Consider the following 11,756-nt stretch of genomic DNA (forward strand, 5'->3'; position numbering starts at 1 on the left):
ATGTCCCTCGAAGACATACGCTATGTTGAGCGACTTGCTGCCCAAAATACCAACCCTCCCGCAGTGCAGCGCCGCCATTCCGATAATGACGATCAGCCGCTTGCGCTCAAGCAGACGAAAGTCACACGGCGGGCGACCATGTCAGCGCAGCCGAAGAAGCCGCAGACATATTGGTTCGAGTTCTTCCTGAATGCAGGCTGCGACATTGATGATTGCACGCGATATGCGTCCTCCTTCAAGCGTGAAAAGATTGACGAGGCAATCCTCCCAGACATCACTAAGTCCACGATGCGTTCACTGGGTCTGCGCGAGGGTGACATTATTCCGCATCACGAAGTGTATCCAGCAGAAGTTTGCAAAACCTAAGAAGGATACGTCGCAAGAGCAGCTTATTCGCGATGAAGAACTGGCACGGAAGCTACAAGAAGAGGAAGTTCTATTGGCTTTCATGGATGATCGCCGCACTCGCGAAGCTCAAGTCACAGGCCGTCGCTCTCCGAGTATAGATTGGGAGGCAGCTACGTATCCTTCCCCACCGCCCTCCAATGTCGAAATACCGGGCATCGGTCATGTTTTATCATCATCTGACCCCGTAGTAGATGAACCTCCCCCGTACGTACCATGACTGACAATTTTCCACCCCTTCTGATTTAACATGCTCACATCTACACTGTCCAACGGTCGAGATTATGGCATGAATTGAATAGTTTGTAGTAATACAATACAACTCAAGACGAGGTCTAAGGAGTGATGTTCTTTAAGAGGCTGTGATTTCAACTGTCGGTCTTCGAACCCTCTTTTACAGTATGGAAATCAGAAACAGAAAGCAGCGAGGGCAGTTGGGGCAGTGAGAATTGCGTGCCTCTCATGTTGTGAGAGTGATGCTTGGAGGAAACTTTGGATCCAATTGTCACATTTGATTCCAAGCAAACGTAGAAATCACATACCAGTCGATTGTTCATACGCTTTGGCTCTCTGCAAAACAAGGCTCTGGGCGGCCTGATGGACAGGCGACCGACTGCGTCCAATGAGGTCCGACGGATCATGGGGAGGTGGTGATGGAATCACGGAGCTGCGTCGATCAAAGGAGGGGAACATAGACCTTGTAGGAGACTTTGCCCTCTCGTTGTGATCGTCTGAGGTCGATGTCAAATTGCGCCCCTGGATTCCCGGCATGATCGACGATCCAAGGGATCTCACTGCCTGCGACAGGCGTGAGGTAGGTGATACGGGTGGTGATATGGGGATTGGGAACTCTGCCGCAGCTGGCACCCCTGGACTGCTGATGCGGAGAGGGGGGATCGGGGGTACGTTGTGCAGTACCGGAGGTTGTCTCTCTCGCAGCGATGGACTATTCGGCGCTTGCTGGTTGGTGAGAGTCCCAGTGAGAGTCCCCGAGCGGGAACGCGACAGTCGAGGTCCCACTTCATGTATGGAAGGCATTCGACGCCCCGGGCCACGAGAACGTTCTTCGTGTGACTTGTTGGGAAGTGCTAGGTCTTGCACATACCCGCTAGGTGTCCAAGTGACTCCATTGGCAAATACTTCAGCATGTAGCTGACGGTGAGTTTTTGCCGGCTTTCTCTTGGTCACAGGAGGCATAGGTAATGGTGCCGCCTCGGTGTGCAGTTCGGCGTGCGTCTTCCTGCGTCCTCTCGCAGATAACGGGCACACTGACATATTAAACACCTTCTGAAGTGGCTGCGCTATGGTACTAAATGCGGGGTAAATATCAAAGTGCGGGTAGACAGCAGGGTCTAAAATTACGATTTAGGTAAACCAAAAAGAGAGTGGGCACGAGTACTCACAGATATTTAAGACGGGGTACCCGTGATCTATTCTAACAGCCAATTTGCTGCTTGCGGCAAGCGCATCAACTGTCGGGGGGATACCGGGATACAAGTCGAAGTATGGATACACAGGTGGATCTGTTGCTGACTTAGTCTGGTAGCATTTTGCGGTATGCTTGAAAGACGTACAGACGACGAGATAGGGATATGAACTAGCAGTGATATTAGGAATCATTGATTCTTCCCGAGTCACTGGTTCTGCCGCACGCGTGGGATACAAATCGAAGTGAGGATACACAGGAGGATCTACATGCTCTGAGAAGACGAGTAAGCAAACAGGATGTAGAACTCACAAATGACCAGGAAGGGGTACGCCGAAACGGATAATTTGCCGTCGGTCATGTTCTCCAAAGACTCCTCCAGGCTCACTGGTTCTGCCGCGCGCGTGGGATACAGATCAAAGTGAGGGTACACAGGAGGATCTGGGTGCTGTGAGACGACGAGTAAGGAAAACAGAAAGTAGAACTCACAAATGGTCAGGAAGGGGTACGAGCTACTCGAAACGGATAATTTGCCGTCGGTCATGTCCAAAGACTCCTCCCGCCTCGCTAGTTCTGCTGCCCGCGTGGGATACAGATTGAAGTGAGGATATACAAGAGGATCTATGTGCTCGGTAAGAAGTCGAGTAAGAAAAACAAAACGTAGAACTCACAAACGACCAGGAAGGGGTACGTGCTACTCGAAACGGAGGACTTGCTGACTGTCAGGTGCTCCTCCTGACTCGCTAGTTCTGCCGCGCGCGCGGGATACAGATCGAAGTGAGGGTACACAGGAGGATCTGGGTGCTGTGAGATGACGAGTAAGGAAAATAGAAAGTAGAACCTACAAATGGCCAGGAAGGGGTACGTGCTACTCGAAACGAAGAATTTGCCGTTGGTCATGTCCTCGAAAGACTCTTTCTGACTAGCTGGTTCTGCCGCCCGCGCGGTATACAGATCGAAGTGAGGATATACAGGAGGGTCTAGGTGCTCTGTGAGGAGGGAGTAAGAAGAAAATAGAATGTAGAACTCACAAATGGCCAAGAAGGGGTACGTGCTCCTCGAAATGAAGAACTTGCCGTTCGCCGTGTCTTCCTCCCGACTTGCTGGTTCTGCCGCTTGCGCGGGATACAAATCGAAGTGAGGATACACAGGAGAATCTACGTGCTCTGTGAGAAGACGAGTAAGAAGAAAAAACGTAGACTCACAAATAACCAGGAAAGGGTACGTGCTACTCGAAACGAAGGACTTATTGTCGGTCATGTCCTCACTATCACGGGACGCATGTATCTGAACACGCGGATACAAGTCGAAGTGAGGATAAGCGGGAGGATCTTCGTGAAGCAAAATAAGTATCGGTAACTCTTTCACTCCGACTTGAGCCAACTTACAAGGGAAAACGTATGGATAAGTGCCTGCAAGGTCAACTGATACGCTATCGGTGATGATCTGCACGCAGCACACGATTCTGAGTAACTGTTCACCGAATTAAAGTCTTCTGCTTTACCTTGGTGGAGTCGATCCCCTGCTCTTGTTGCGAACCTCCGGACTTGATGTTTGGCGAGGCAGGATACAGGTCAAAGTGCGGATATGTCATGGGATCTAGAAAAAAAATGTTCAGCACCAGAGACTCGGGTCAGAGGCGAAGTCTCACATAAATCGAATGACGGGTAATACCTATCCAGGGTGACTTTTACACATTCCGACTTGAAGGAAGTCTGAGATCTGCTGCTAGGGCTTTCGCATATCCTGCTCTGCATCGAGTATGGCTCTATAAAAGGGTAAACAGAGGGATCTAAGGCACCAGTTAGTGTGGCGCATAGCGAAAAATACTGGATAACTCACAGATGTCTAGCCATGGGTAGCGCGACGACAAGCGGACTGTGATTTCAGAGGTATCCTCGACTTTGATCGGGGGATATACTTTATACAGGTTCCATGGATATCCTGCTGGATCTGGGAAAAATAAGCTCCAAGCCAGATAATCCTAACGTGCTTGCTCCACATACATATATCAAGAATGGGATATTGCGGCTGAAGTTTCACCTGGACCGGCTGCGCGATCTCGTCTTTTGCTTCCTCGGTTCTGGTCACTTCGGCACTGGCTTGCGAATATGGGTTCACATGAGGGTAAACGGGCGAATCTAGTACACGTTAGACTCCCGTTTAAGAAAGGGCGCAAGTATCTCACAAATAATCAACCACGGATAGGTACTTGGAAGTAGCACAGATAAAGATAATTTGACGGTCGGAGCCGGATAGATCGAATTGAGATTATACGGGTAAAGAGGCGGATCTGGAAATGATCAGCCCAGACCAGAAGCGTGACGCGACGACTACTCACAAAGGTTAAATAGGGGGTAAGTTGGTTCAAGTTCAACGATGACGGTTTTTGGTGGCTGAGAGGCAGCCGGCTTTTCGGGAGAAGAAATAGTTGAGCAGGCAATCGAAGGATATAGGTTAAAATAAGGGTAAACGACAGGATCTAGTGTTCAAGCTGAGCATCACCCTAAATTTGACTAAGATGACAGCTCACAAATTTCAAATATAGGGTAACCTCCAGCGCTGCTGTTCTGTCCGACGTCTTCTGCAAACGCGGGATAAATATCGAAATAAGGGTAAGCAGCGGGATCTGTCAAAAAGTTAGCAGTGACTCGTTAGTCACGAACATTGACAACTCACAGATGTCTAGACTAGGATATGCAGGTTTCAACCCTCCTGATCTACTGAGAGAAATGACCACGGAATTGCTAGCTTGTGCGCCGTTAACGTCATGCCACGGCCCAACGTTAAACCAGGGCATACCAGCCCAGGGATTTAAAGAGGTGCTGCGCTCCAACTCTGGGTCTTTCTTCTCTTCGGAGGCACGAATATCGAACCAAGGCCATGCCCGGATGGCAGGCACAATAGCCCAGGAGCTATAGGAGTCCCCAGACTGTGTACTGTCGAGTTCGGACCAAGGCCAAACCTGGACCCATGGCATTCCAGCCCACGGATTATAAGAAGTAGTTGATGGAAGTGTCGCCACTTTCGTAACATCGAACCATGACGAAGATGAAGCAGACATGCCCACCCATGGACTGTATGACTCCCCTGGCATTGATACATGACTCACTAAAGCATCTTCCACCACTCGGTGAGCAATATCTGGGGATGGCAAGCGATCGACGCTGGATACATCTGACTGCCAATCGTCGGCTGGCCCCCAGCTAGTAGCCGTTGCGGGGGTCAGGGGTGCGCTCTCGAGCATACGTCTACCAATGTCAGGCGAAGGTAGACGATCGATACTCGACACGTCCGAAAGCCGATCATCATCCGGAGGTCCCCAGCTAGTTGCTGTGCTTGGGGTCAAAGGTGCGGATTCCAACATGCGACGGTCGAGATGAACAGAAGGAAGACGGTAGTGAGATGCTGGAGAATCCAAAGGTGGACTCGGTGGCCCGGCGGACGTGACGGACCAGGCAAAGTCTGCCAAATTTAGAGGCTCTTCGACCTCCGCCTCCAAGGGGTACTCATCCATAGCCTCAATCGCCCCAGCGCCCAATGTAGCATCAGGGACAGGCTGGTAGGACTCCGTCATCGACGCAGGATCCAAGAATGCACTCGCCCTCCAAGAATTAACGCGCCGATGAAGCTCGGCTTTCGACGCCGGCGGAGCTGCAGACTGTGGGATGGGAGAGAGTTGATGTGCAACACGATTTGCAGGTGGAGAAGTGGCCTGCGATGCTTTGTACGAAGCTTGGAGCGCAGTAGAGTCTAGCCGGTCGACGAGAGACAGTTTTTTGGGCGCGTGACGGATAGTTGCAGGTCTTGAGTTCGACCGAGTGGTCTGATTATCCCAGCGGTCTTCATTCGCAATGTGCTCCTCTGCAAACGTATTCTTACTATCTCCACGCAAGTGGTGTATAGATGCATGAGACTGCGGAGCAGGAACTATGGTGTCGTCACGTAGTGTGCCGGAAAGCCAGGCATCGAACCAGCGAGCTTTATTGAAGTCAATGTCAAATTCTATGCGACCACCAATGGGTAGTTGAGAGCCACCCGAAGACGAACGCGACTCAATGAGATGCCCCCATAGGTATTGCCAAGCATCGTCAGAGATGCGCGGCGTCACGGTGATACCATTGTCAGTGATATGGTGGTAGAGACACAAGCCCACGGTGCTGGGAAAATTGAACTCCCGCGCGATTGCAGTGAGCTGCCCGTACATCTGATCTCAAAGTTAGAACACTCGTTCCTCGGTAATTAAAACGACTAACCGTAGGGAACAGGGGCATGAGGATACCCTGAGACAAACGATGACGAGGTCCCATTGATAGCACACTGCCTAGCTGACTATGGTCCAGGGGAAAGTCTGGTGGAGGAAGCACAACGATCAGGGACTTTGAGCCGCGTGAAAGGGTTCGCTCGCGGCCATCTCGCACTCCCGAGTTCTGGTATGACAGAGTGGATGTTCTGCGAGACACTATTCTGGGACGCTCAGGCAAACCAGAAGTAGAATGTGCTAACTGTTCCAGCTCTGCACCAGCAGCAAAACAAGCGGGTGGCAGTTGAGCGTGGAATGATTCTTGATCAGTCTCCGGTGGGCTGAGGGGGAGTGGGTGATTATTACGAGAAGGATGAATAGTTGGCATGGTATGGTAGGGGTGGCCATTAAAGTGAGACATTGTTCTGGTGTCCAGAAAAATGTGCGACACTGAACACAAGCTATTAATCACAGGAGACCGATGGCTCTCTGAAGTAGTTAAGCTGGCTGGAGTTCAAATCGCTGGCTAGCAGCGGAGAGACCTGCGGGAGGAACGTGAATAAATACAACAGCGAAAATGAGTATACTATAAGTATGCTGCACGTAGCACGAGGCTATGGGAGGAACACGAGGATAAGTTCTCAGCGGGACCTGAGTGAACAGCCAGGGATTGGATCACACAAAGACTGTGTAAATCGTCACGGCGACCGTGTCAATTGCGATCCCATATAAGCTGACGTCGTTCAGATGCATTATAAGACAGTGAGAGTTAGTAAGAGTATGTTCACAGAGTAGCCAGTCGTTTGGGTGCATTCATACCATTCCTCCAAATGACTTTTCTCCACACCGTACACGGTTAGTAACCTGGTAAAACATGAACCGAGTAAAAATTCCCTGATTATGTCCTGCCAGGGAATATGAAGGACTGAAATCGACATGGCTGTTCTACATCATGATCAATACCCGGTCGTGATGCAGCTCAATGCCGCCGCTTGCTTGAAGTACCTGACACAGCAGATTATTTCCTTTTATGGTTTTGAGCAATAACCACGTCTTTGACAAGCAACTACTATAATGGATTCCAGACTGGCTCAATTCGCAGCTCTCAACCAGAAGGACAAAGCACCAGCTTATCTCTCTCTGGTGTCCGAGATCCTTGCTCGTCAAGATCAGTCTTGCATAGCTCCTGATCTTCATACGTTATTGGAAACGGTCGTTCAGGATGTAGGCATCGTCGTTGGAAGACAAGTCCTTTCTGAACTCGTCAGAAATCTCGGTACCGGAAGCATATCAGATCACAACCTGCGGAAACGCGTCGTAGAAGAAACCCTCGCCACTCTCCAGCCACGAATCGTAAGTTATGAAGAGCAGGTGTGTTTGCATAATTATTGCCCCTAAAGATGCAGTCCGATAAGATGTTTCACAGGTTAACTCTTTACGCTTTCAACTTGCAGATCTATTAGAGACAGAAGAGGAATGGAGCGAAGCCGCCCGTGTCCTGATGGGCATCTCTTCTCGGTGAGCCTCGCCCATCTAAGTATAGTTTCCTTACACCTCTCATCCGTGAGCCTGTGGTAGGTCGCTTCCAGACGAGGAAAAGTTCCGTGTGAATATTCGCATAGTCAGGCTGCTCCTAGAGGATGAGGACTCTGTTCAGGCGGAGACTTACTACAATCGCGCCGCTTCCCTTTCCAACTCGACATCCGACCGAGAGACACAACTTCAGTTCAAGCTCTGCCAAGCCAGAATCAGTGACTATGCACGCAAATTCCTCGAGGCCGCAATGCGCTATCACGAGCTGAGCTGGCTCGCCGAGATTGATGAAGAAGAGAGAAAGGAGATCCTGTAGGTAACATCTAGTGATAATTATATCCTACTGACAATACTAGGTCCGCTGCTGTGACTTGTGCGGTCTTAGCCCCAGCCGGTCCAAACCGATCGCGCGTACTTGCTTCTCTGTACAGAGACGAGCGTTCGGCTGACTTGCCCACATACAACATCCTTTCCAAAATGTTCCTTGACCACATCCTCCGCCCAGCTGAAATCAGAACCTTTGAGGCACGCCTTCGTCCACATCAATTAGCAAAGATTGCCATTTCTTCCAATGATCAGCTTGCCTCGACTATTGACGATGATGACTCTGCCGGGCCGTCGACAAGTACTCGCAGAGGACCATCAACCGTTCTTGATCGAGCGGTTATGGAACACAACCTACTGGCGAGCTCAAAAATTTACAACAACATCACTTTTAGAGGTCTTGGTGCTCTTCTAGATTTAGCACCTGGAGCTGCAGAGACAATGGCACGAAAAATGATAGAGCAAGGACGTCTGAAAGGGTCGATCGATCAAGTCGATAAGCTCATCTGGTTCGATGCAGGAGGAGAGGAAGATGACGCTCAAGGCAAAGCAGGTGGCCTTGGTGACGTAGAGCAAACGAATGAGGACACTGGTGCTCCGTTCACCAAGCGGTGGGATATGCAAATTCGCATGACAGCAGCAAATGTACGTTCCCGGAATTGCCTCAGACACTCCTCGAGCTGATTTGATTGGCAGGTGGAGACTATTGTGCAACACCTGGCTCAAAAGGGTCTCATCCAACAAGTGGCGGCTACAGCATAAAAAGAGTTGCAATTCTTGTACGCTACGATGTGTAGTTGGTGCCATGCATACAGTGTCCAGTACATTATAATCAACCATACCGATGAGACATGCTACAAGAGCCCATTTTCTAGTTTACGACGCTTCTTCGCTCGCTCCCGTTTGGTCTCCAGTTCATGCCATTCGCCTTCTAGAGTGGATAGGCTGTTTCGAAAAAGAAAGAAAAAGAAAGGGGCATTGAGGATCTCGAACGGCACAAAAAAAGGAAGACAACATACTCAACGGGCAACTGAGGTGGAGGTTGCTCTTCTTTGAAGTAGGGAGCTTCAAGAGCCTCGACAGCAGTGACTCTCTGCGTCGGATCGTAAGAAAGAAGCCGCTCTGCCAGGTCGAGGGCTGCGGGCGACAACCATCTGAGAGTAAAGTGAGCTCTTCGGATGTGACATGATTGAAGCTCCACGGACGCACCGGGAGAATAGGTCGCGGAAATGACCATGGATCACATCCTTTGGCTTCACCAGCTCATACCATGGCAGTGCGGTGAGCCCTGACCATCGCTCAGTAGAAGGAGTTCCAAGAATACGGTAGATCACGTCCAACTGATGGATTTCATCATTCCCCTGGAATACTGGCTTCTTGGTGAAAAGCTCTAGCATGATGCAGCTGAACGCCGCTGTCAGTAGGAGGCAATGCAGAAAGGTACAAGCGAAGCATACCCTGCACTCCACATATCCACTTCAGGCCCATATACCGTAGCCCCAAAGAGCAACTCAGGTGGTCGATACCATAGAGTGATGACACGATTGGTATAATCACTTCGTCGGCGCTTCTGGTAAAAGCGTGCCAGACCAAAGTCGGCAAGTTTCAGCTCCCCTCGGTTGTTGATAAGAATGTTGGAACCCTTAATATCACGGTGGATGACGCCTTTGTGATGCAGATATGCCAGCCCAGCAAGCATTTGGCTGCAAAGGGACTTCAGATTGGCCTCTGAAAACGAGAACTGCGTCTGAGACAAAACCCCCGTAAGGTCATGGTCCATGTACTCGAACACCATATACACAGATCCTAGAAGAAGCCATCAGTACGCTGAGGTGGCAATAGTTCTCAAAGTACTTACCGTTTGATACCATCATCTCGTAAAGGCGGACGACATTCTGATGTCGCAAGGACTGCAGTAGCTTGATCTCCCGCATGGCAGTAACTGGGAAGCCATCCTTTTCTGCTTCCATGCGAATTCGCTTGAGCGCCACGTGGACATTGGTGATGACATTGCGAGCCTTATATACCTTGCCAAACGTGCCTTCGCCAACCTGGGAGACAATGGCATAGAGGTCCTTGCAAGTCGTTGCGGACGGCGAGGATGGTCGTGGTGTACCCTCTGCCTCTGGCTCCACTGTATGCGACTGCTGCATAGGACTGATGGAAACATCACCACTGCCTGCTGGCTTCGGCACAAGTGAAACTTTCAGCGCGTCACGGACAGATGAAGGCGGAACCTGCATAGGCTGGGGGGCCAGAGATTTGATCTTTGGGACGGTCTCGCGCAGACCAGGGACTTGTTGGGACGGCAAAGACCTCGACAGGACACTTCCGCGGAAATCTTCATCTCTATCGGTTGTGCCTTCATCGCGAGAACGCTTCGCAGGTACCTCTGACTGAATCTGAGGGGACACGGGTGACTTATGTTGAGGAGCGGGACCAGATTCATCGTCCTCTTCGTCACGTGGGAAAAACAATTTCACTGTTGAACTGGGTTCCCCAATGGGCCTAAATCCTGCCTTCGAGGTCTTTCGGATTCTAGGAGAATCAAAATCAGCCCGACCGGACGCGGATGATGGCGGTTGGCTGATGGGAGAATCGTCGAAGGGATGTTTTGTAGACGTTCGTGGGACTTTAGCTGGAGGAGGCATTTGCTCGGCGGCATAACGCTCATTTTCCGGCGAGAGATGTCGACGTCGCTGAAAAATCATCAGCGTCTATCCGGGGTCGAAATGAGTATGCTCACATTAGCCTGTTTTCCATTTGTTTTCGTTTTTCCATTGGGCCGCAATTCAGAGTCCCTTGAAGGCGGGGGGACACCGCCACGTTGTTGTTGGAGAGTGGTTTGTGATATGGACAGTGATATGTCATTGATAGAGGTGGCGGGAGGTAGACGATGCTTGGCTCTGGGCCGGTCATCCATACTGCGGCTTGAACTTCTGCTTCTACTCCGGCTTACAGACGAGGCCGACGAAAGGCTGTGTCGACGCCCTCTACGCATGGTCCAGCTATGATGAGATGACCCAGGAGACCATGACTTCCAACTTTTGGCCTCTCGGTCGGTTCTTCCCCTGTCAATAGGTGTCCGGCCACGGCGTCGGGCTGGACTATAGCTATGTTGCTGCGATCTTGGAGACAACGATCTTGAGTGCGAACGACCTCGCGAAGAGATATGGGAGTAGTAAGAATCAGGAGAGCGCGAGCGCGATCGTGACACAGCAGGTGACGGTGATCTGGAGGGTACCGTTCTCTGTTTAACAGGGGAGGTCCGGACAGGTTTGGGCGGCAAAGGATGGAATTCCCGTCTTTGCCAGCTGTAAACAAAACGAGATTAAAATGCGACAGATAGCACAGTATGAACGAAAAGTACTTGTTCAGGTCATCGTCATCGTCATCATGTCGACGCACTTTCTCCCGCTCCTTATCTTTCTCCTTCTCCATCCGAAGGCGAATTTTATTCTGATTTTTCTTGTTTTTATTCTTGTTCCCGTTATTCCGATTGCGATTATGCTTGCCCCCTTGGTCTGGGGCACGCGCTTGCCATCCAGGGCCAGGCTCCCAGGACCGTTCATCCTTCGTAGATGGATCCTCTTGCATATCCTGTGTCCGAGGCTGCCTGTCTCTGCGAGTATCCCAACCATTGTCTCGTTGCTGAAACTTTCGATTATTACGACGGCGGTTGTTGTGGATGTTGTCATTGTTAGGATGATGGTGATTATCCCCCCGATCATCCTTGGCCCGTCGGTCGTCGGGTTGCCATCCGTGGCTACGACCTCTATCGGTATATGAAGTAGACGCTCCCCAATTTTGTTGCTCTGGAGAGCC

The 11,756-nt window shown here is 50.7% G+C and overlaps 4 protein-coding genes across 4 annotated transcripts; 2 read left to right on the forward strand and 2 right to left on the reverse strand.

Annotated features, from left to right (window-relative positions):
* Positions 1–626, forward strand: EDB91DRAFT_1101477 (uncharacterized protein; the record flags this gene model as incomplete). The annotated part of the gene is made up of 2 exons (XM_041317258.1): positions 1–281; positions 313–626. 2 exons carry the CDS (start codon positions 1–3, stop codon positions 623–625), a joined length of 594 nt encoding a protein of 197 aa, XP_041183407.1.
* On the reverse strand, positions 570–6,660 carry EDB91DRAFT_435520 (uncharacterized protein). The gene is made up of 18 exons (XM_041327262.1): positions 6,088–6,660; positions 4,511–6,038; positions 4,365–4,460; positions 4,173–4,313; positions 4,020–4,124; positions 3,838–3,972; positions 3,674–3,784; positions 3,483–3,623; positions 3,336–3,430; positions 3,220–3,277; positions 3,037–3,162; positions 2,863–2,988; positions 2,321–2,452; positions 2,144–2,272; positions 1,980–2,096; positions 1,809–1,928; positions 948–1,757; positions 570–895 (listed from the first exon to the last, which is right to left on the reverse strand). The coding sequence occupies exons 1-18, from the start codon at positions 6,493–6,495 to the stop codon at positions 774–776; spliced, it is 4,500 nt and encodes a 1,499-aa protein (XP_041183408.1). The 5' UTR covers positions 6,496–6,660; the 3' UTR covers positions 570–773.
* A 429-nt stretch (positions 6,661–7,089) lies between these two features.
* On the forward strand, positions 7,090–8,693 carry EDB91DRAFT_1215736 (uncharacterized protein; the record flags this gene model as incomplete). Its single annotated transcript, XM_041320821.1, has 5 exons — positions 7,090–7,445; positions 7,501–7,592; positions 7,653–7,919; positions 7,964–8,576; positions 8,628–8,693. The coding sequence occupies exons 1-5, from the start codon at positions 7,149–7,151 to the stop codon at positions 8,691–8,693; spliced, it is 1,335 nt and encodes a 444-aa protein (XP_041183409.1). The 5' UTR covers positions 7,090–7,148.
* Positions 8,694–8,700: 7 nt separating this feature from the next.
* On the reverse strand, positions 8,701–11,250 carry EDB91DRAFT_435802 (kinase-like domain-containing protein). Its single transcript, XM_041327263.1, has 6 exons — positions 10,678–11,250; positions 9,790–10,630; positions 9,389–9,737; positions 9,141–9,335; positions 8,951–9,085; positions 8,701–8,876 (listed from the first exon to the last, which is right to left on the reverse strand). The coding sequence occupies exons 1-6, from the start codon at positions 10,930–10,932 to the stop codon at positions 8,786–8,788; spliced, it is 1,866 nt and encodes a 621-aa protein (XP_041183410.1). The 5' UTR covers positions 10,933–11,250; the 3' UTR covers positions 8,701–8,785.
* Between the last annotated feature and the right edge of the window lie 506 nt (positions 11,251–11,756).

Source organism: Suillus paluster (assembly GCF_016628075.1).
Source record: "Suillus paluster strain FC165 chromosome Unknown EDB91scaffold_3, whole genome shotgun sequence".
Lineage (NCBI taxonomy): Eukaryota > Fungi > Basidiomycota > Agaricomycetes > Boletales > Suillaceae > Suillus > Suillus paluster.

Bases quoted from the DNA above. Each gene is read 5' to 3' on its own strand.
- EDB91DRAFT_435802 (XM_041327263.1), bottom strand. From the start codon at position 10,932: ATGCGTAGAGGGCGTCGACACAGCCTTTCGTCGGCCTCGTCTGTAAGC. The intron at 9,336-9,388 runs GTATGCTTCGCT...AGCGGCGTTCAG, and splicing joins GTGGATATGTGGAGTGCAGG to CTGCATCATGCTAGAGCTTT. The intron at 9,086-9,140 runs GTGCGTCCGTGG...CTTTACTCTCAG, and splicing joins TTCCGCGACCTATTCTCCCG to ATGGTTGTCGCCCGCAGCCC.
- EDB91DRAFT_435520 (XM_041327262.1), bottom strand. From the start codon at position 6,495: ATGTCTCACTTTAATGGCCACCCCTACCATACCATGCCAACTATTCAT. The intron at 2,989-3,036 runs GTGAGTCTACGT...CAGAGCACGTAG, and splicing joins GTACCCTTTCCTGGTTATTT to ATTCTCCTGTGTATCCTCAC. The intron at 1,929-1,979 runs GTACGTCTTTCA...AGTCAGCAACAG, and splicing joins ATATCCCTATCTCGTCGTCT to ATCCACCTGTGTATCCATAC.